The 23,947-nt window shown below is 40.1% G+C and overlaps 1 protein-coding gene across 2 annotated transcripts in view; it reads right to left on the bottom strand.

Moving 5' to 3' along the window:
* The window catches only part of LOC127653157 (limb region 1 protein homolog), a 68,893-nt gene that overhangs the window by 19,471 nt on the left and 25,475 nt on the right, over positions 1-23,947 (bottom strand). For both annotated transcript variants that reach the window (XM_052139733.1, XM_052139725.1), the window contains 6 exons: positions 18,620-18,748; positions 18,444-18,512; positions 17,003-17,067; positions 16,838-16,910; positions 9,525-9,611; positions 1,525-1,601 (listed from right to left, as the gene is read on the bottom strand). In XM_052139733.1, the coding sequence (XP_051995693.1) occupies positions 1,525-1,601; positions 9,525-9,611; positions 16,838-16,910; positions 17,003-17,067; positions 18,444-18,512; positions 18,620-18,748 (500 nt within the window). The remainder of the gene's footprint in view (positions 1-1,524; positions 1,602-9,524; positions 9,612-16,837; positions 16,911-17,002; positions 17,068-18,443; positions 18,513-18,619; positions 18,749-23,947) is intronic.

Here is a 23,947-nt window from a genome sequence, read left to right as displayed (position 1 = left end):
CGGTGTAGGAATTACAACGGTTTGTATATGTGCCTCCCACTTTTTAAGGGACCAAAAGTAATGGGACAGATTAACAATCATAAATCAAACTTTCACTTTTTAATACTTGGTTGCAAATCCTTTGCAGTCAATTACAGCCTGAAGTCTGGAACGCATAGACATCACCAGACGCTGGGTTTCAAACCTGGTGATGCTCTGCCAGGCCGCTACTGCACCTGTCTTCAGTTCTTGCTTGTTCTTGGGGCATTTTCCCTTCAGTTTTGTCTTCAGCAAGTGAAATGCATGCTCAATCGGATTCAGGTCAGGTGATTGACTTGGCCATTGCAAGTACAGTATGCAATAGACTGACATGTCTTAAGATCAATATTAGGTAAAAAAAAACTAAAGTGGCAAAAAAAATTAAAATGAATGCTTTCTCTAGAAACTCATCAGTCAATCATTGTTTTGAGCAATGAAGGCTATACGATGCTTGAAGATTTCATACAAAAGGTGTACACTACATTCTTCAAAGACAGAAAGAGATGTAGAAGGCCAGATGTACAACTAAACAAGAGGATAAGTACATACAGAACATCTAAATGCATTGCATTGTTTAGGCACAAAAGTGAAGCATTAACAAAAGACAATATTAAAAGTGGCTTTAGAATGCAATATATTGTTTATTGCCATATTATTGAACATAAGACTATCATTGCCCTACAGTTCATAGCAATCCATTTTGCAATTGAATTAATCAATCAGTCTAAGATTTATTTTAAGGGCTTGTCTTAGGATCCGTCAATGTACATCTGTGTCAGACGGACACTTCTAGAGCATCTCGGTTTCATTGTGTCATAAAAATACAGTTTTTAGGTCGCTGTGCCTTCAGATTTGTGCTCCATCAAGCTGTGTTTGTGCGCAAGAACGTGTTCTCATCTTATGTTGTCTACTATCCATAAGTGTAGTTTGTCCTCTCTCTGTATAAGCTGTGGGTTGCATATACTGCATGTTTTGCTTACTGCCCCCTGGAGAAAACAGGTGGTACTCCATGCCTGAATTACTCATATGGAAGGAATATTCCTTATTATGGGCCGGGGATATGATTGTGTTAATTTCTTTAACATGTTAGTTTTTTTATAATTAATTACACTAAATTATCCCATTAAATCGACAGCCCTAATATTAATATTTTGTTTCATGCTTGAGCTCTCACTCACAGACATGCATGAGCAGATAAGTAAGTGACTGTTCACACTGTTTTTGCATACATCTACTCTGCACTGTTTTTCAATTGTTTTACCATGTAAAAATAAGCTGGACGGTTGTCTTTGACCTCATCTCACCGTCTCTTGAAGGACCGTTTGTGATTTGTATTGTGTGTCTGTTTTTAGTCCAACAATTGTTTGAAACCAACAGAAAGGAAACTGTAACACATTTTGCTACATGGCTAGTAAAAATGTCCTCCTAAATGTTTTAATAATAATACCATTAAAACCTGTACCACTAGGCAAACACCTGAATTGAAATGTAAATAAATATACGTACTGTTCCAGCAAGCAGGATCAGCATCACTATGGGGTAAAGAAGATTCTTCTCCCAGGCTGAGGCTTTCTTTCTCCTTTCTGGGACAGAAGGTGAGAGAAAGGATTGTAGCACACATACAGTATGTGTCTGTCTGTCTGACTGTGTGAAATGTGGATTTTTACAAAAGCTTTAAATGACACCTAATCCCTTTAAATTCATCAAATCCTCACAGCAGTCTGACAGAAAAACAATTAACTATAGGGAGTAGACAATCTGTGAGAACTTCCAAACCATAGTCTTTTGTTTAGCAAAACTATAAAATAAGTTCCCCTTCTGTCACTCTCGACGTTGTGTCAAATGTATTGACACAAGGGGTCTTTCTTTAGAGCCTCACGTACCTCTGAACTTGCGAAAAGGCCAATGAGAAATTAGCAGACAGAATTTGCATGTCCCGCCCCCGGACATACGGGTATAAAGGGAAGCAGGCGTGCGTCTGTCAGTCAGATTTTTTCTTCGGAGCAGAGTGAATGAGCAGCAGCAAGCTGAGTCTCACTACTGTTCCACTCACCTCTATCAGAGCATTGCTATTGGATCTATGGCGACCAGCATAGATCACACAGCAAGTTACCGGGTAACCAGCGGCTTTCTCCCTCTCTGCACGCTGTGCAGTCCACGCCCCTGGGTGCTTAGACAGCGCTTCTGTAAAAGAGTGTATACCTCTAAATTAGAGTATTTTCATTCACAAAAGAGCAATACGCAGCAGGCTTTGAACATCCTTTTCAGGATGCGTCTTTTTAAAGATGTCTTTCCGCCTCTGTGTAGTTTCTGGATGCGGCCGTTTCTCTTGTTTTCTGGACTGGAAACTTCCGTCCATCCCCTCACGGCTAGTCGATTGGTTCCTCGGGTCAGGGCGCCGCTCATAGCCATGAACCCCCCCCCGGTTCCTTTCTTCCTGAGAGTGCGTGACGAGCTGGCGAGGTTGTGGAGGGCACATTTTACTACCCAGACCCGACCTCCTCACTTGTCCGCTCTCTCTACACTGACGGTGGGGCGGCCCATGGGTACACGGATGGATAGGGCGGTTGGATCCAGGTGGATAGGGCGGTTGCGTCCCACCCATGCTCCGAGAATGCCACCACATGGCGAGATCGTCTGGTACTCCAAGGCCTGTAGGTTGACATCGTCACTGACTTCGAAAGCCTACAGCGCCACTGGACAGGCCGCGTCCGGCCTACATGCCATGGCTCTCCTGCAAGTCCACCAAGCCAAGGCACTTAAAGATCTGCACTTGGGTAGTCCTGACCCCGACGTGCTGCAGAAACTACGCTATGCCACAGACCTCGCTCTCAGAGCCACGAAGGTCACAGCGCGGGCACTCGGGCAGGCGATGGCCATCTTCATGGTCCAGGAACGTAACCTATGGCTGAACATGGTCGAGATGCATGACGTTGACAAGGCTCGCTTTCTCAACGCCCCCGTCTCCCAGCTTGGCCTCTTTGGCGACACTGGCGACAACTTCGCCCAGCAGTCTTCAGCAGTAAGGAGGCAGACAGAAGCGATCTTGCACATCACGCTGCGGCACCGCCCTAGCACGGTCCGTGCCATGTCTGCCCGTCGAGGGTGTCCCACTGTGTCCAAGCAACAGGCAGCTCCACCTCAACCTGGGCCCAGCTCTCAGCCCCAGCGTCGAGCACCTCGCAGGCGGTGCACACCCCCCACCTCCAGGACTTCCTCTAGGACTCGGAAGGCTCCTAAGCACTCCTGAGATGGAGTCAGATGTTCGCTCCGGAGCAGGTACCAAGGATCAGTCAGTCCCCCGGTGGATGGCAGGCAGGAAAATAAAATAAAAAGAGCGATTTTCTCACTCCCCGGGTCATCTAGCCGTGCCGGCACGAAAAACCACAGTCCTGGCTCCCCGGACGCAGTTACTTCGCCTTCGGACCCACGACTACCCCTCCCCAGCGGGCCGATGATGAGTTCCGAGGGCGTCTACACAGGACCTCCTCCTTAGTATCTAACCCACCCAAGGTAAGTGCTTTGAGTCTTTTCTCACCACCCAAGCCTCGGGACACGCTTTTGCCTCCCGACACATTATTACCTGCTCCCCCCGCTGCGAAGCCCCACCTGGTATGTAAAAAACGATCGTCCCCTTAGTGCACCTTGCACGGAGCTTGGATACATGGCTTTCGCTGTCCAACTAGTTGCGCTGGTAGAGCAGGACTATCTGACTCGTCTACGTGGTTAAATTCACCAGGCTCCTGCCTCGTTTAAGTGGTATTCGCTCCACTTCGATGCGTGAAAACACCAGCCCCTTAAGGGCAGAGATTACAACTCTGCTACTCAAGGACGCGACAGAGCCTATCCCTCCAGCCAAGATGAAGAAGGGTCTCTACAGCCCTTACTTCATAATACCCAAAAAAGGCGGTGGTTCTCTTGCGAGTTCTCAACTGGGCTTTACACAAACTCCCGATCAAAATGCTCACGCAGAAACAGATTTTAACCTGTGTTCGGCATCAGATTGGTTCGCAGAAGAAGACCTGAAGGACGCATACCGCCACGTCTCCATTCTGCCTCGACATTGACCCTTCCTACGGTTCGCGTTCGACGGCCAGGCATTTCAGTACAAGGTCCTCCCCTTCGGGCCATCCCTGTCCCCTCACGTCTTCACCAAGATCGCAGAGGCAGCCCTTGACAGCACCTCCCTGGCAAATTCCCCTGAGGATGGACCTGCTTTCCCAGGGACATGGAACCCTCTGGCATCTGCGCCAGACCTCTGGAACCTCCACGTCTGGACGACCTGCGGTTGTAGACACAAACGACCAAGCCAGAGCTCCCTCTACCAGGCAGCTTTACGCGCTAAAGTGGAGCTTGTTCGCAAATTGGTGTTCTTCCCGGTCTGAAGACCCGCAGAGATGCGCAGTTCGGTCAGTGCTTTCATTCCTGCAAGAGAGATTGGCGGGGAGATTGTCCAACTCCACCTTGAAGGTGTATGTAGCCGCTATCATGGCCCACCACGACGCAGTGTCAACGGCAAGTACTTGGATAAGCACGACATGATTATCAGGTTCTTTAGGAGGCGCCCGGAGGCTGAATCCTCCCCGGCCAAGCCTGTTCCCTTCCTGGGATCTCTCAGTGGTCCTCTCAGGCCTTCAGAGACCTCCCCCCCTTTGAGGCGCTTGACTCAGTTGAGCTTAAGGCCCTCTCCTTGAAGACGGCTCACCTGATAGCGTTAGCTTCCATCAAGAGGGTTGGGGACCTGCAAGCGTTCTCTGTCAGCGACACTTGCTTGGAGTTCGGTGTGGCAGATACTCACATCATCCTAAGACTGCGACCAGGCTATGCGCCCAAGGTTCCTACGGCCCCCTTCTGGGACCAGGTCATGAACCTGCAAGCAAGCTGCCCCGGGAGGAGGCAGACCCAGCCTTCGTTGCTGTGTCCGGTACGTGCTTTGTATATCTATTTGGACCACATGCAGAGCTTTATATGTCCTGAGCAGCTCTTTGTCTGCTTCGGCAGAGTGGAAAGGGAACGCTGTCTCCAAACTGAGGCTGCCCGCTGAGCCTTCAACGCCATTTCCTTGGCCTTCCAGACACAGGCAGTGCCTGCCCCCTTGCAGGTTCGAGAACACTCGATGAGAAGTGTGGCATCCTCGTGGGCACTGGCCAACGGCACCTCCCCAAGCAGACATCTGCAGGGCAGCGGGCTAGGCAACACCCAATACCTTTGTGAAATTCTACAATCTCAGGGATTAGTCGTCTCATCCCATTTTTTGTCAGGTCCGAGCCGGTAGAACTCAATAATAAGGAACATCCGACCGGGTGTTCAGCTCACACTTAGCGCCCTTCACCAAAGTGATCCAGTGTGCTCTCTCTCTCTCCCAGGTTCACCACTAAGCTCTCGCTTCCTGGATGTTCTTCCTCCCTGGCCTGCGAATTCAGCAGAGGAATTTGCGACCAGACCCACTACGAGCCTCAAGTACTCTGTACTGGGGTAGCGCTCCACAGGCCTAATTCTCTCTTCAGGCAACTCCCTGTGATTTATTTTCCACGGTACGGTCCCCCTGTCGGCAGACCCATGTCTCCCTTGGGCAGTCACTCTGACCCCTGTGTTTGTAGAGCTCCTCCCTCACCAGGTAGGACCTGCCACCATGCCACTACCGTGTGTGGCTTGACACCCCATGTGACTTCTTGGCCTCAGCCGCTTTATGCTCTATGACGATCTACATAGAGAGAGAAAAGGCCGTGGCTGGCCGGCTTGCTCCCATGATCGTCAAGTTGGCTGTTCCCCCCTTAGGGATGCTGATAAACTAAGGTCTGTATATGACAACTTTTTCTGGGGGCATTGAGGAGGGTTACGTGCGGACGATACAGTCGCTTCTAGCACGCAGTAGCTTGCTTGCATCGGTGTCAGCAGTTTACGTAACACGGTGTAGTGCATGCCGTTTTTAAATGGGACCCCTTGTGTCACTACATTCGACACAACGTTGAGTGAGTGAAAGAAGGGGAACGACATGGTTACTGTTGTAACTTCTGTTCCCACGTTGTGTCCCCCTTGACACGACACTAGACGGCCGTACCTTATTCTCGGCTCCTTGGTGCAAAAACCTGACTGACAGATGCATGCCCGCTTCCCTTTATACCCGTATGTCCGGGGGCAGAACATGCAAATTCTGTCTGCCAATTTCTCATTGGCCTTTCCTCGAGTTCAGAGGTGCGTGAGGCTCTCAAGAAACACCCCTTTTGTCACTACATTCGACACAACGTCTCATTCCCTCCATCAGGGACAGACGTTACAACAGTAACCATGATGGACAATGATCATATAAAACTCATTATATTTTTTATGATAATTGAATGCTTTGCATTAGAATAATTTATTATTTCATAGCCAATCAACTTGCATAATACTTTTTGTCTAACATTTAAACCGCAAAATTAGTTTGAAGGTAAGCTGGTTTCACAGCAGCCAAAGAGGTCTGCAACCAGACCATGGCCAGACAAACCGCCAGGTTATGGGATGGGTTCGGGTTTGTAATTAATGAAAAAAAAAATTAGGCCTACCTAACTTGTTTCACGCATGCACTTTCACGCATGCACTCTCTTCTAAAGACACACACAAACAGACGAGTTCAGCAAAGCTCTTCTTTACTGCCGTTTCTTGCTGGATTAGCTCTTATTTTCTCTGCACTGCCGTCTGTCATTTGGAGAAGAGTGTAACTATTTGTTTTCCTATGTAAACATACTGTCTGGTCTTTGACCATTGCACTCTGCATCTTGCGGTTTCTTTAGTGTCTCATTCAGGACTGCCGCATTTTTTAGACTGTGTCATGATAAAAAGAACTTCACGTTTTTAAAAATGAGACATACCTGGTCTGTTTAATTCATTCTGAAGGAGTTCAGTGTGCAAAGATGACTTCATGTGACTGTTAAGGCCCCAATTTACTTCCAGAGAGGGTGGATCTGCTTTAAGGGGACTGTATGTATGTGCAGCAGCAACATGTCTTACAAGCTTAACACTAGGGCTGCACGACTATGGCACCAATAATAACTGTCAATTATTTCCCTTGATATTGTAATTGCGGTTAACTTCGACTAATAGAATTTATATAAAAAAATGATTTGGGGTGAATCAATTGCATGCCATATTTTTTATATTGGTTACACTTCCAAAACCAGCTGAGAACTGTGTTACTGAATTACTTTATTTAAGTTTTTTAAAGTAAATCAAGACTAGTTACCTAAAAAGGTCAACTTCACTTTGGCCCTCACAGAAACATAAAAAAACAAAGCTGCCTTTCAAATTTGGAAAAAATCATACACAGAAGCGGGCAATGGACATGGCTCTGATTGGTTATAATGATCAATCACGGCAAAAACATACAGTACATTCAGAATTATTCAGACCCTTCATTTTTTCACATTTTGTTATGTTGCAGCCTTATGCCACAATGCCTTAAAAACTAAATTTCACGTCAATCTACACTCCATACCCCATAAATGACAAAAGAAAAACTTTTTTATAACTTTGCAAATGTATTAAAAAGACAAAACTGAAATGTCATACTGGCATAAGTATTCAGACCCTTAACTCAGTACTTAGTTGAAGCACCTTTGGCAGCGATTATAGCCTCAAGTCTTTTTGGATATGATGCGATAAGATTTGCACACCTGGATTTGGGGATTTTCTGCCATTCCTCTCTGCAGATCCTCTCAATTTCTGTCTGGTTGGATGGGGACCGTAGACAGCCATTTTCAGGTCTCTCCAGAGATGTTCGATTGGGTTCAAGTTCGGGCTCTGGTTGGGCCACTCAATGACATTCACATAGTTGTCCCTAAACCAATCTTGCATTGTCTTGGATGTGTGCTTAGGGTCACTGTCCTGCTGGAAGGTGAACCTTCAGCCCAGGTCCTGAGCGCTCTAGACCAGGTTTTCATTAAGGATATCTGTATTTTGCAGCGTTGAGCTTTTCTTCAACCCTGACCAGTCCCCCACTCCCTGCTGCAGAAAAACAACTCCACAGCAAGATGCTATCACCACCATGCTTCACCGTTGGGATGGTTTTGCACAGGTGATGAGCAAGGCTTGGTTTCCTCCAGACATGATGCTTGGAATTGAGGCCAAACTGTTCAATCTTCATTTAATCAGACCAGAGAATCTTGTTTCTCACAGTCTGAGAGTCTTTTTTTGTGTGTCTTGCACTGAGGAGAGGCTTCCGTCTGGCCACTCTGCCATAAAGCCCAGATCAGTGAAGTGTTGCAGTGATGGCTGTCCTTCCTCTCCCATCTCCACACATGATCTCTGGAGCTCAACCAGAGTGACCATCAGGTCCCTCCATTACTAAGGCCCTTCTCCCCCGATTGCTCAGTTTGGCTGGGCAGCCAGCACTAGGAAGAGTCCTGGTTGTTCCAAATCTCTTTCATTTAAGAATCCTGGAGGCCACTATGCTCTTGAAAACCTTCAATGCAGCTGAAATTTCTTTACACAACCCTGCCTCTGACTTCCTTTGACCTCATGGCTTGGTTTTTGTTCTGATATACAGTGAAACTTTATATAGACAGGTGTGTGCCTTTCCAAATCATGTCCAATCAATGTAATTTGCCTCCGGTGGACTCTGATCAAAGTGTAGAAAACATTTAAAAGATGATCCAGAGAAATGGGATGAACCTGAGCTAAATTTCAAGCATCATAGCAAAGGGTCTGAATATTTATGCCAATGTGATATTTCAGGTTTTATCTTTCAAAAATCCGATTTTGCTTTGTCATTATGGGGTATGGAGTGTAGATTGATGCAGCAGCAGCAGCAGTGTAAGAAGATCAGTCCACAAAGACCAAACCTACCAACTTGTAATTATAACACCATAAATGTATATAGTTATCATGACTGAACTACCAGTTTTTTCCTGAGCTCAGTAAAGTATCAATAAATCTACATCCATGCAAGCATATATATAGTTCAGAAGCTTCTCTAACACTAACTGAGAAACTCAAACATAAGGGCCTTTCCTGCTACACGAACTGGGCCCAGAAGAACTTTTCTTTTTTCCATTCTCCATCTCAGTGTTCATCAATCCTGTGCTGCTTTGTCCTCTACTCTTCTCTTTTCTCTCTCCGATTTTTCTCTGGCTGAGGTTGGCAGGGTTCCCTGCATATGCACCATGCTGCCTCTAAATTAATGACCTCACTTGGAGAGACAGCCACAATAAAGTTTGCGTCACACTCCAATATACTAAGTGCCTATGTGGCCTACTCTCCTTCTAACTGCTTGTCTCTCTGGAATCATTTATAATACCCCAAAACACAAGCTGACATCGAAAATGATACAGCCATACCCTATTTGTCCACACTCCAAATGACTCTGTGAAAACTATCCACATTCAAATATGCACACACTTTACAATTCAACAATATTATGAAGAGTTGTCATTGCAGCCTTCACATATTTGAAAATGAATGTCTGCATAGGTTTAGAAGCACCGTTTAGTTTAGTTTAAATAAATTACGTTAAAAAAAAAAATTCTCACCAAGTTTGTTCCTCTGATTGCGAATCATGTCCAGCTCTTTGTAGAGATGCTGAGAGTTTCCATGGAAATACAAGTTGGATGTTGTACCTGAATGAAGGACAAAATGAGTGGTAAAGAAAGACAAAGAGAGTGAGGAATTGAAACATAGTATGATACTTTAAATCTGTTTACCTTGGCTTATTAAGAGCTAAACACTGTGAAACATCAGTGATGTGAACATAAATCAGTGGTTTGAATGTTGTTATCTATACTCTTCCTCAAGTACCTACTTAACAAATCACAGTTTGTCAGAAAGTCTGTCAAGAAAGAAAAACACATTCATAGCATTCACTAAATTAGAGGCAACAACTGCATATTAAGCACTAACGGTGCACCATTCAGGAAATTTGAGGGCAATACAATCTCCTATTTTTTTAACACTAAGATCGTCTGATACCTTTTTTTTTTTTTTTTAAGTACCCTTTGCTACACTTTTGCAAGTTATATGCTGCAGTTATATGTTTATCACCCACACAGTAAAATTACAGTAACACTTTACACAAAGGTTCAATTTGTTAATATTATTTAACAACATTACTGTAGTTAACATGAAATAATAATTAACTTAATGTTAGTTACAACATATTTTTTAAATACAAATTTGTATTAACATTAATGCACTATGAACTAACAATGAACAATTGTATTTTTATTTATAAATGATGCTATGATTTGATTAATAAATGCTGTAAAAATATATTGTTCATTGTTTGGTAACGCATTAACTAATGTTAAAGAAATGAAACCTTTTTATTAAGTTTTACCAAAATTACATTAAATCACATTAATTGTGAATTGCTAACATTTATTGTTATTAAAAACAGTTATTAATAGTTCTGTTGTCAATATCAAAAAGGTCATTGTGACATATTGGCAAACAGTAAAAACCATGAGAGAATCACACACAGCAGAGATACATTCAAAAAATAAGAAAAATATATCCATTACAAGCTTTAAAAATGCTCCTGTGAGAAATCATTCATATCTATGATAATGTTACTGTCTTTGGCTATTTGCTGTAACACAAATCAAGCATTAAGCAAAAAACTTCTCTGGAAGTACAGTACTGTGCAAAAGTTTTAGGCACCTATGAAACATTTTTCATAATGAGGATGTCTTCAAAAATATTGAAATAAATACATTTATTAATTACTTAAATGTCATACAAAGTCCAGTAAACATAAAAAAGTTAAATCAATATTCGGTGTGACCACCTTTGCCTTTAAAATTGCCCCAATTCTCCTAGGTACACATGGACACAGTTTTCTTGGTTGTTGGCAGATAGGATGTTCCAAGCTATTTGGAGAATTCACCACAGATCTTCTTTCTATTTAGGCTGTCTCAATTGCTTCTGTCTCTATATGTAATCTCAGACAGACACTATGTTCATTGACACACTAAAGCTGAAGATATAAATAACCATCTTAAGACAAATGCTTTTGTGAAACAACTTATGTGCCTAAGACTTTTGCACAGTACTGTATATCGGGGCCTTAAGAGTGAGCTCAATGACCTCCATAATGTTCTGTCAGTGCAACTGAGCCATATTGTTTATGAAAGGGACATTTCTATTAAACCTTTAATTCTGCTTTCCGAAGCCATTTCCTGTACATATAATCACAACAATTCCAACAATTTAAAAAATCCTTCTACGCACAAAATAACAGGAATATCGCAGTAGTTGGATATTCAAGTGCAAAGTTTAGGCCAGAGGTGTGCATGCTGTAACTGGTTTTGAAGGAAGAGGGGACTGAGGTTTCTTAAACTCTGTCTGTCTGTGTGTGTGTCTGTCTGTGTGTCCTAATAGCTGAAATGTCACTAATAGCTGACCAAGACCGGAATGTTCTGCCAAATATGGCTCAAGTCTGCCCTGTGTGTGTGTGTGTGTGTGTGTGTGTGTGTGTGTGTGTGTGTGTGTGTGTGTGTGTGTGTGTGTGTGTGTCAGGAGGTGAGAGTGAAAAGGCAAAACCAGAGAGGGGTTCTCCAGGAAAACCACAGACTTCTGTCTAATTTAGCTCTTATTTATCCGTTTCATTCAGGGTTTTTTGTGCCTGTTTTAGTGGTTTGTTTGCTCCTCAAAGCAGAGGATTGGTTTGCACAGCCTCGGGGGACACACACAGGCAGATCAGGAGCAATTAGTTCAGTGTTACACCGTTACTGGCATGCAATAAAAACACAATCTTTCATCTTTCCACCAACATGGGGCTGAGGAGTCAATCACTTTGATCAAAATGTGATTATTATTATGATGATTGTACCACACCCTGTCTGGTAGAGGTTCAAGTTCATAAACAAATGGATTAAAAAAAAAAAAACATAGCAGGTGTGTTCCTAATTGTGTACCTGTCCATACCAGTGATGTTTAGGGAAAATCTGTACCCTCCAACCAAATTGTGGGAACAATGTGACAGGAAATGTCACTAATAGCTTATCAGGTCCGGAATGTTCTGCCAAATATGGCTCAAGTCTTCCCTGAAGGACTAACATAAGGTGAGTGTGTAAAGAAGAATGCGAGACCTGGATAAGTATTGTTTTATGCAATAAACTTCCACAATTCTTCAAACTTTCTTTAAAAATGTCTTTTGTGATACCGCTGTAATACCATATATGACATCCATACAAATATATTTTTTTATTAATTATAAACACAATAATAAAAGTCTGTGATACCGCTGTCATACCATATATGACATCCATACAAATATATTTTTTTATTAATTATAAACACAATAATAAAAGTCTGTTAAAACTGCATCGGTCTTCATTTTAACAGGGTTTAAACATATTTTAATTAGGGCTGGGCAATTTGTTTCCAGTTTAATCAATTAATTCGAAATTATGTATTGATAAGATTTTTATTTTATTTATAAATTGAGGAATTAAGGTTTTGTATAAAATATAAGCAAACGCTACTCTTATATAAGTTGTAGATCCAGCAAAGGCTGTATAAGTAAGGGGAAAAAAAAATTCATAGCACTTGGCTTGATGCCACTTGATCAGGTGTACATATGAACACACCGGCTTAATCAGACCATAACTGGCTTCTGCGTTGTACACATGTTGATGAACAAAATCGGTCCCATTTCTTTTCTGTAAATACCAATAATAACGCTTTAAGGACATGACAGTTACAGGCACTTCATATCAAATCATATCGATAGGTTATAAATGAGAGAATCAATCATCCACCGTAAGGCTGGGTGATAGGACGATGTAATCAGATATCGACAATGTCTTACAAAGATTCCGATTGCGAACAGAAGATGATCGACAAAATCTGGAAATGGCAAAACCATGGATCTGGGAAGTCACCAAATATATTAAACAGTGGCCAAGGTGGCTCAGCGAGTAAAGAGGCTGACAACCACCCCTGGAGTCACAAGTTCGAATCCAGGGCGTGCTAAGTGACTCCACCCAGGTCTCGTAAGCAACCAAATTGTCCCGGTTGCTAGGGAGGTCAGATTCACATGGGGTAACCTCCTCACGGTCACTATAACGTGGTTCGCTCTCAGTGGGGCGCATGGTGAGTTGTGCGTGGATGCCACAGAGAATAGCCACCACACGCTCTATGTCTCCGTGCTAATGTGCGCAACAAGCCATGTGATAAGATGCACGGATCAACGGTCTCAGCGGAGGCAACTGAGATTCGTCCTCCACCATCCGGATTGAGGAGAGTCACTACGCCACCACGAGGACTTGGAGTGCATTGGGAATTGGGCATTCCAATTTGGGGAGAAAAAAAAAAAAAAAAAACAGTGGCCAGGGTGTGAAGCTAGCACCAGCTAAATGTGACGAGGCTGAATACAGTTCGCAAGCACCTCGTCTAAACTTATTTCATGCACAGATATTTTTGCTCATCTACCCACCAGAGGCGCGCAACCTGTAAGATGTCTCAGAGTGACACATGACAAGAAATGATGTTAGTCACAAAAACACACACTTGAAGAAACACATTTTATTATATTTTTTTAAGAACTGACAAAAGAAAAGCCGTGTCTGATTCGCTGTTAGTTCAGAGGCATGCAGCACGAGCCTGTCTCTTGGAACAAGTGCATGTAAAGAGTTTTCACTCTTCCACAGTTTTCTGTCTCATTTGTATGAAAACTGTTTGCAAGAAAATAGTAGTCAATGTGAATGCTGCAAATTATCTCCGTTCATCTCGTGCTGTGAGTTTAGTTCGCTTTATTTCCACGCGGTTAGCATATATATATATATATATATATATAGAAACAAAGACCAAAGTGATTAAATCATAAAGTAATACAAGGCACGTTCACCTTTTCTTTAGGCAGCATTAACCACATTGACAGATGCTTGCGTGATGGTAAATGGGGACGTTGGAGATGATAAATGTTTAAATAAGGTGGTTAAATTAAAACATTTGAATCACTTCATATTTGTATTGCCTTTTCATTTAGTTTAAAGTGCAATTTGAATTTAGAAATATCTTTTGCTTATATTTTTATTGTTTCAATAAATGAATAATATTTTTAAAGCAAAAATCAATAAAGCAAAAAAATTCACCGACCCTCGGGAGGGGGGTTGACAATGTAATCGAATATCGTGATATTTATTAAGGCAATTATTGCAAAAAAATATGTATATATTGCCCAGCTCTAATCTACCGCTCCTTTTACCATGATGATTCAGATAGATCGCTAATTATTGCTTTGATCTGTGATGTGTTTCAAGAGTATTGCATCTATACCCAACATTTGGGAAGTGTTCATTTTGACGTACTTTGCAAGTTAAATTGTAATGATAATCATTTATAATTTCAAATTGCTGTGCTGCTCAAGGTGTACAACACATAGTGCCGTGCACTCACACAGCGCTTACTGAAGTGGTGAAGGCAGACTGTCAGATTTAAAATGCAGAAATTTTAAGTTAAGTAAATTGCACAAGCCATGTTGTGATTTAGAGCTTCAATCGTGCACATTCAGCCTTAATTGATACTGTCTCAGAGAGCGAAGTCCACAGATTTAATAGTGCTTTTTCTTCTTCTTCCTATTCACATATTTTCATGTCTGTGAAAATTACTACCTACATTGACAAAGAATTTCATAACTGATTTTCATTTATTTAACATTTACAACTTCCTGTGTGGTGCGTCGTTTTACTTTTTGTGCGTTTTTCTTGCACACCTATGTTCTCTATAAAGAATAGAACTTTGATTTCTCGAACCAGGTTGCCTATTCTTCTGTAAAGAAGACCCTGTTATTTGAATCATGTTGAAGTTACTTATAAGTTAAGTGCGAGTAAAATCAGCATGAATCTTGAAACATTCTTAAGTTTGAAAAACAAATCGAGATTTTATATTTTTCCCATGTCCCTAATATATTGCCTACAGCCCTTCAATTAAGGTGATAAAGGTGATGCTCAGTAGCTTTTTAGTAAAGGTGAAGCTGGCAGACTGAGAGAGGATGATATCATTCTTTTCTAAAGAAAATTAAACCGGTTCTGCATTACGTCAGTGGTAATTATGCAAAGCAGAGAGCCATACACTAGCAGGGAGAATTTTTGCAAGGTCACCCTGCCACTGCGCATCTGGGCAACAGAGAAAAGCATGGCAAGAGCCAAGACAGAGGACAAACAAAATATCTGCCTGCACCCACACTAGTATGCACACATGAACACAAATGCAACTAAAGACATAAAACTCCCATGTAGTACTTAACACAAGAACACATGTGCATAGACAAAATAACAGGAATATACTCAACATATAATATATTTCAACATATAAACACACAAAAGAACATCAAAATGGAGTGAATTTTAATTATTAACACTTTAATCCTTATTAATGGCCTCAATTTCAGGACTGTGTAGTTGCAAAATGCAGATCAGATCAAAAAGTGCACCTGTGCAATAGGTTTTTCATTAATAACAAACTCATTTTTTTAGCCAATATGAAAGGTCTGCAATAGAGCATTTTAGCATCCATCATCTAAATTAAACTGCAGCCAGTTGTATAATTTTTTAGATAGAACATAGATAAGAAAGTAAAGCAAAGCAGACAGTTTTCTCTGAACTCTCGTTCCCCCATTTAAGCCACTTCACCTCGGTTTTGCGTTTACAGTGTGTGAAAGAAAGAAAATTCCTTAAATTCCTGATAAGGTAAATAGTCTCTCTCCTTAATGCCTGAGCGAGATCCTCCTATAATGCAAAGTTCTTAAGCTTTGCCAAAATCGCATTCCGCATCCCTAGCGGCCTTTTGTCACCCAATCACAGTGACTGCCACTGCGGCTCACATCAAACGACAATCATAAAAAAATCGTTAAAACAGATTACAATTATTTTATCAGGTGTTCAAAGCATATCGGCCTTTGGTGCTAACGCTACAGAACCAAACAACTAAATGTGAGGCTATTGAAAGTCATCCATGGGATTTGGGAAACTGGGTACTATCATTTAAGACGATCTATCTTACCTCCGTGAATTCAATAGAAAAGCACATGTTGTAAGTTGACTGGCATCTGTACACTTTGCTGTGTGCTTGAGTTGAAGCCGAAGTCTAGTTTGGCTTTAAGACTGAACACTTCCTGAATAATTCCCTTGTGGGGATTTTTATGTATGGAAATGAAAGCCAGCAAAAGTAGCACACAAATGTAAGCAGGGGTTTATCAAGCTCTTTTAAGTGAGGTATTCAAGACAGTGGACCCCCATTCTGATTTTGTCACCCTTTGTGGCAGTGAAAAGACTCATTACAGTTATATAATGTGAAGACTGAAAATGATCTTTATTTAACAGTTATATTTATCATATTGCTGTAATATTGCTGCATAGTGCGGTAATAACAACTGTTTGTTATGCTTGTCATGTGCAATGTTGGATCAACTTCTGAAAGTAAAAGTATGTGTAGAATATTGTTATTACATGTGAACATTGGATTTAGTCTTTCACTTTCTACTGTTGGATGTAGTCTACATTTAAAAAAATTTTCATTTCTCTCTCTTTTTTTTTTTTTTTTTTTTTTAACTATGCATGTATAATATGGTAAGTTTTCAATGGCACTTAAAACCCAACAGAGCAAGCCCTGAGCCATCAACATTGTGCTCCGAGCAATGCATTTATCCCCGGGTTGAACCAGGGTGATTGTACCTGTAATAAGTGTCCTTTAAAATTTACTTTCTATAAAAGAGTCTGCTACAACAAATACAGCACAATAAATGCTAGAAATTACAGAGTAAAATAAACTGCTGTTATTCAGATGGAAAAAAAAAAAGTGTTATGATGTATCTGTTCATCATAGAAAAAACAAACAAACCCACCATTGACTCTGCGCTCCAGGGCCTCTTCCTGCAGCTGAATACAATAAATCTGCTCATCCAGATCCTCTAAAATCTATACAGAAAGGCAGAATGAGAATGATAGGATGGGTCTTTAACAAATGCATCTACAGTTTGTAGGAAAACACACATATAAATTGTACTTACTGTGGGTTTGACTAGTAACTGGCCCATCACCGTGAACATGCGTGACAGTCCCACTGGAGTACACACTGATGAAATGAGACAAGGAGCTGCTTTAAACCACATACTCATATGCACTTATGTTTTTTCTATGGCAAGAGTATGAATCCAACCTTTGAACGTGGAGATGTTTAAGTTTACACAGTATATAAGTACTGTAATAGTAAGAGCAAAAGTAAAAGTGCATTTTGATTGACAGTAGGACTGGGCGATAATCAATATTATATTGATTTTATGTATTTGCAAGCATTTGCAAATTAAAATACAGTAAAAATTAAGCTAAAATAGGCATTTTCTACAACATAAGAATTAATGATATTTAATCATTCTCGAATATAACCAACTTATGTGGACACAACGGCACTAAAGACCCCCTCTTATCGAAAATCTGTTTCATTGTGGTCTCAGTGTATAATGATAGGGACAATATATATATATATATTTTATATATTAATAGTTACATAATATTTTAAGATAAAAAACTAAATGTAGCAAACATTGGCGTAGGATGTCTAAATTTATATTTATTTAAATCTCTTTTGGCATTTTATAATATCTCAACTATTACAACAATTTCTGATTTATTCTGCTTGTAGAAAATCAAAAGTATACAAAAAAATTTTAAAAGTAAAATTTTAGTACACAATTTCACAAATGAATCATCTAAAACCATGTTAGTAAACCTATTTACTAACATATTACCTGTTCAAAAAATTGTCATCTGAGAGGAAAGTATGCAATTTATGAAAAAGAAGCAGTACCCAGTGAAGCAGGTGGGGAAGAGAGAACAGTTTGGGGCTAGGGGCTACATTTGAGATCATTTGAAATCTTTTTTGGTCAAATTTGATTAATAGATTTACTCAGAACAATTTAAAACTGTCAAACATCCAGAAAGTCTGAAGGTTAAAGGTCACAACTGGTTCTTCCCATTCATGTCAATAGAGGGAACTATTTTAATTGTTATTTCTCTTAAAAAATTATATACAAAAACTAATTTAATTATTTATTTTGTTTGTTTTGATGGTCTTGACAAAGGCACAATGTTTGGTTCCAGTACCAAAAGCGATGCAGTATTTATAACTGACCCTAAGGCAATAGGAGGGTTAAGACTTTTGAACAATTATTTGACATGGACTCTACTGCTGTGTTTGCTAATGAAGTTTAAATCAGAGATGCTATTGAAACATCTCTGTCTAACCGCTCTCATATTTGCAAGTCGCTAGACAAGGTTTGACTATGAAACTAGTCAGATGACACAGTCTTTAGAAAACATGACTATAAAATGTCCACTCAAATCATCCGGACATTCACAATATCGCTAGATTTATAATCGCCAGCAAAACCAAAGTGTATATTCAATATATCACCCAGTACTAAATGACAACATAGCTTCCCATGAACTCACTGAGCAACAAAAGGCCACCCATCAGAGAGATGCAGGAGTAAAGGTATGGCAGATAGAATTCCCATAAATCTAGAAACGAGAGAACAAGACAAGCACAGTAAAACACAAAGGCAAACATAACTGATTACATCACACACATGTATCCACAGCAACTAGAGCAGGGTTAAGATTGATACCGTAGAGTGATTCCATGCTGGCAGCATCATTGTCAATAAGAGCAGACGCCACCCATACGATGCCCAGGATGAGGAGAGCCAACAGAAAGAGCATGACAAACGTCTCCAGCACACGAGACTTAATGCCCTGAAAAAAAAAAACAGATAATCTTTTTAATGTTCTCAAGTTTTCTCCTGCCTGTTCCAAAGAGTGATTCAGAAGCACACACGCACAGATCAGCAGGTGTAAATGAGGCTCTAATTGGAAATTTAGCTCTGCAAGCCCCAGGAACTCCCTATAACACTGACTCAATATCAAGGCCCCCCTTGCAACATAAATGCACACACAATAGGCCAGCCAGACACACAAATAAACTAATGGACTGACCCTCCTTCTCCCTCTCTCATTCATTCACACTCATACTTATATAAACAGTTATTGCCATGTCCGGTCGAGGTTTGTGGGTAAAATGAAAAAGGTGGCTGCTACTGTCTGAGATTAAGTCCAGAGGCTCATCTGGAAACTATTAGGAGTTTCATTTGAGTTTTTTCCGGGTCAGTAAGTACCTGATGTGTGCAGTTTAACTCCATTCCTGATTTACTTGTGCCACGAGAACACAGATAAAGGTGTTGGTGACAGCAAGTGTTTGCAAACTGCAAAACTGTGATGAGTTGCTTCGCTATCTAAATGGGGATATACTAAAGACATCTACTGTTTTTCAGTTGTTATAGACTTGCTCTGACTCACACTATAACCCTTACATGAAATCTTTGAGCCTCTTTCGAATTAAAAAACAAAATTATTTGTTTTATGATCAACTTTTCAAATGAGCATTTCCCCAAATGTCCTCAAAGGAAGATTTTTGTCAAATTTAACTAACTTTAACTAACAATGTTATCTCCAAATAGTAGCTGCCTATGCACATACTGACCAACTGTCTCTTCTATCAACCCATGAATGATTTTCTATTATCTACAGTCTCTGGTTCCTTTATACATGATTGTCTCAGTCTAGGTCCTTAAGGCACTTTGTATTTTAAAGCACTCTTGATATTAAGAGAATCTAGAGCACCTCCAAGTGACTTTCTGATGAACAACATCTACCTCCAACAGACTCCTCTCAATGGATTTCTAAATGTGTTGTCAATGAATGTGTGTTATTGTATCCATGTTCGAAAGTATTACTGAAAAATATACAAACAATGCTGAAAAATATTAGAGGATTTAAGATAACTCCAGGAAACAGCAATGACACTCCTGTAGATGCAACGTTTGAAGCCACCCTTCAAATTAGTTTAAAGCAGGACAAAGCAAGCAAACAAATATACAAGCAAGAAAACAGTTTTAAAAGTGAACTGCAGCTGTTCTGGTATCTAAGATGGAGAGAGATGTGGCAGGGAAGCCAGAGATGGGGTGAGCTGCTCTACTCTTTCCCAGCTAAAAGTGAACACTCCTTAATATAGCAACTCTAAAATATTCAGCATCTAGTCTTTCACACACACAATCTCTCCCTCTCCCTCTCTCCCTCTCTCCTCTCTCTCTCTCTCTCTCTCTCTCTCTCTCTCTCTCTCTCTCTCTCACACACAGCAGTATGCCCTAATCGGACTGCTGATAATCCTAGGTTGACTTCAAAGAAATATGTGTGAGTGTGTATCAGTGAGAGTGTGAGAGACTAAGAAAGAGATACAGATTTTGATGTATATAGATACTGTTGCATTCATGCATGATTTGTTAGTCTGAGTCACCCTGAGAGGGCGACCTTACACATCCTCATTACATCATAGTCAGGGTCACACAAGTGTAATTTTCTATATTATTGTCTGTGTAAAAAAACACATGCTTTTGCTTGAAAAGACATGCTATCTTTTAAATGGTATCAAGGTTTAGTCCCCTGTCAAGCTCCAGAAAGAAGACAGAAAAAGATGGAAAACAAATGAGAACAAAAAGAAAAAGATAAATTCAAAGAGCCCAGATTAAAAGTCAGTCTTTCTAGATTAAACAAATAAAAGTCCTAAAATGTATCTGGTCTCTCAACTGAAATCCACACAATGGACCTTATTCACAGCAGCGCCACCTTTGATTTTTGACAGGAATGACAACAAGGATGTGAGGGATAGACGTACAGTCTCATCAAAGGGCTGTACTGCTGTTTAAAGTATTTTTGGATCCTTCGGTGGACTAAACATAAAAAATAAAAAAAAAATCTATCCAAGAACATTTAGTAGACAAATAACTCCAGTCTACATTAGGTATGGAAATTCACATGTGATCTAGGAGCTTTTTACAGCTTTATACCATTCGTGCCATTGAAGAGATGGTAAGTCTGTCCCTCACAGCCTCGTTGTCATTCCCATTACAAATCAAATATGGCACTACTGTGAATTAAGGTTGGAAATAGGGCTGGGCGATATGACTACAACAATTCTCTCTCTATATTTTTCAGCCTATTGACACAGTATATCTTGCTAATTATGTATTTGGCTTTGAAGTGTTTTTTAATTAGAGAAACCACCATTTAATCTAAACAGCCATTGTAGCCAATCTTCACTAAATGAAAACAAGGAAGATTGACATTTAATCTTTTTTATGTATATGCTCCCATATACACACACTAATACATAGCAGTCTAATAAAAATCATTATTTACCTTCAAATATTTCTACTACAACATTTTATGAATAAACAGAGTGTGCAAAAACTACAACTTCACTCATTTATTTTTTGGATCCCAGTTGAATATGATTTAATCCTGAATTATGATTGTTATGATGTAATTAAGATATAAACAGGATTTAATACATTTTATACAATCAAATTTATTTCACCTGGAGCTATTTTGGCAGAACACTGAAAGTTCACTGCAACGTCAGTGTGTATTTGACGGTTTACAGTTCCTCACAAATCTGGTGAAATGCTGTTGTCTCCTTTTCTGTGATCCTGTGTTATGTTTTCAAATCAGTATAAAATAACTTGTAGCAGTTACATATGTTTGAAATTGCGCAAATATGTGAACCTGCAGCACTGGTTCAATGTGCAGACAGAACAGCTCGTCACCCATTTACTGTGAAACGTACACAGACCATGTGTTCATTTAGTTAAAGCTTTTTCGGTTTAATAATCACATACTGTATGACTATAATCGCAATTTGGATGTTATTTTGATTAACTGTGCAGCCCTGAAGAATCAGGAAATGAGTCTACCTATGAGCTCTTTATTAAACATAGGGGCCAAATAAAAAGAACCTTGTGATGTTTACGATATTGCTTAATTCAAATGATTTTATCATGAATATTTGACATATATCAGGCAGCCCTAGTTGAGAAGCGAGAATTGTTTCTTATTCGAAAAAAAACAAAACTGAATACCGGAACTGTATGAATTTCATGACTTTCGGTTCTGTTAGTGGTTCCTGTACATGCTTTTTCTGCAGATGTGAGTGGAACATCAAACTAAAATACTCTGATAGTGTTTCATTCAACGCTGCAATTGAATAGTGCTGCACCTCAACTGAATCAATATAGTCTGAAACATAATGGGCCTCATTCATGAGACTTTTGTAAATATGTGAGTAAATTCAGAGTAATCTGCACGGAAAATTGACCTTCCCGAAAACTTTACGCTGGATTCACAAACACTTCATACCCCCCAGATTTGTTAGTAAAATGTGTTTATGTTGGTGAATTCCAAAAAATTGTAAATAAGGGGGGTGTTGCACATACATTTACAATTATCATAATCCACGGCCATGAAAATGCCATATACGGAAGGCACCAGACTCGCTAGAAAATTCTGTTAATGCAGAACAGTAATGAAATCTTTTTTATAAATGATGGTAATCATGTAATCAGAAGGTCACTGGTTCAATCCCCACAGCCACCACCATTGTATCCTTGAGCAAGACACTTAATCCAGGTTGCTCCCGGGGGGATTGTCCCTGTAATAAGTGCACTGTAAGTCGCTTTGGATAAAAGCGTCTGCCAAATGCATAAATGTAAATGAAGTGCAGTCACAAGCACAACAGTGTCTCAAAGAATCTGAGGACTTACTGTCATCACATGTTTTTGTTGTGAATCAAACAGTTATTGGTCAATACATTTATTTGTCATAAAGCTTTATTGTAAAAAACATTTCTGTTCACGTTGGGAGGATAATGGGCACCATCATTAACTGGTTCAGTCCGCAGCACATCGCCAGCATCATTTGTGAAACTTCTCGGGCAAATCATGACAGTCACACTGATATATTTGCAAATGAAAGAATCTTCAGAGAAATTAGAATGCCTAAAGAAGATCTTTGACCGAAATTCTGTAAGATATTACAGATTTGCAAGCAATACAACAGTGTGCAGGCTTTTTCTATTTTTTTCCCCATTGTATGGTGTACACACCTGTATGCGATGTGTAGAGGTCGGCCGATATTGTTTTTTTCAGGCCGATGCCGATCTTTTGAAATCCGGGTCGGCCAATGGCCGATAAATGCTGCCGATTTATTTTGGCCGATATGTGCTTGTTTTTAACCTCTTATTTGAACCTTTTATTTGAAAGATAAAATGTAACACAAATAATTACTTAAGATAGACAACATTTCTCAACAAATACATTTATTGAACACTTGACCAATCTGCACTTGTACACTTAAAATTCAAAATGTATAATGTAAAAACATATTGTATAAATAATGTATAACAAATATATTAAATAAAAGCAGGTGTTACGAACTGCTCCGAGACACGAAGGTTGAGATCCAAATGCAGCTTTAATTAAGGGGCAATCCAGACACGTAATCCAATATTCAGAGCATCCAAGAGAAGCACAGGCATAACTAGGAATGGTATCGTTAAGGTTTTAATGGTATTACTATCTTACCGATACTGCTTATCGATCCGGTACTTTAACGGTATTCTTAACGGTTCGTTTTGTTATATATATATAATTTTAATTCAGGAAGGTCTACTAACATTACTGTTCAGGTGTGGTCTAAAAAGAAATCTAATAAAGTAATCAATTGTAAAATAACACTGCATAGTTTATCATAGATAGATTAATGCTTATTAATGCAGAAGTTATTCATTCAAGAGCTGTAAGTGATTTTCTCTTTGCCTTTTGTTGTTTGATTCGCAGTAATGGCGCAATCGTCAGCATGTTTATTAGACTGCTTCCCCTTTAAGACCGAGTTCAGATCTAATAGGCTCCTGATGCAGCATCATTTTCTCCCAACTATTTCCATAACTACGTCCATTTAAGACATAAACTGTGTTTAAGTGAATCTCCAAGCAGGTCGTTTAGACATATTTTTGTGTATAGTTGATCGTTTAGACGCGCACACGAAACCCAAAGTAGTCTATACTT

The sequence above is a fragment of the Xyrauchen texanus genome, chromosome 2 (genome assembly GCF_025860055.1).
Source record: "Xyrauchen texanus isolate HMW12.3.18 chromosome 2, RBS_HiC_50CHRs, whole genome shotgun sequence".
NCBI lineage: Eukaryota > Metazoa > Chordata > Actinopteri > Cypriniformes > Catostomidae > Xyrauchen > Xyrauchen texanus.
Note: the sequence above shows the minus strand (reverse complement) of the source record. Positions and strands in the feature narration are given on the sequence as shown.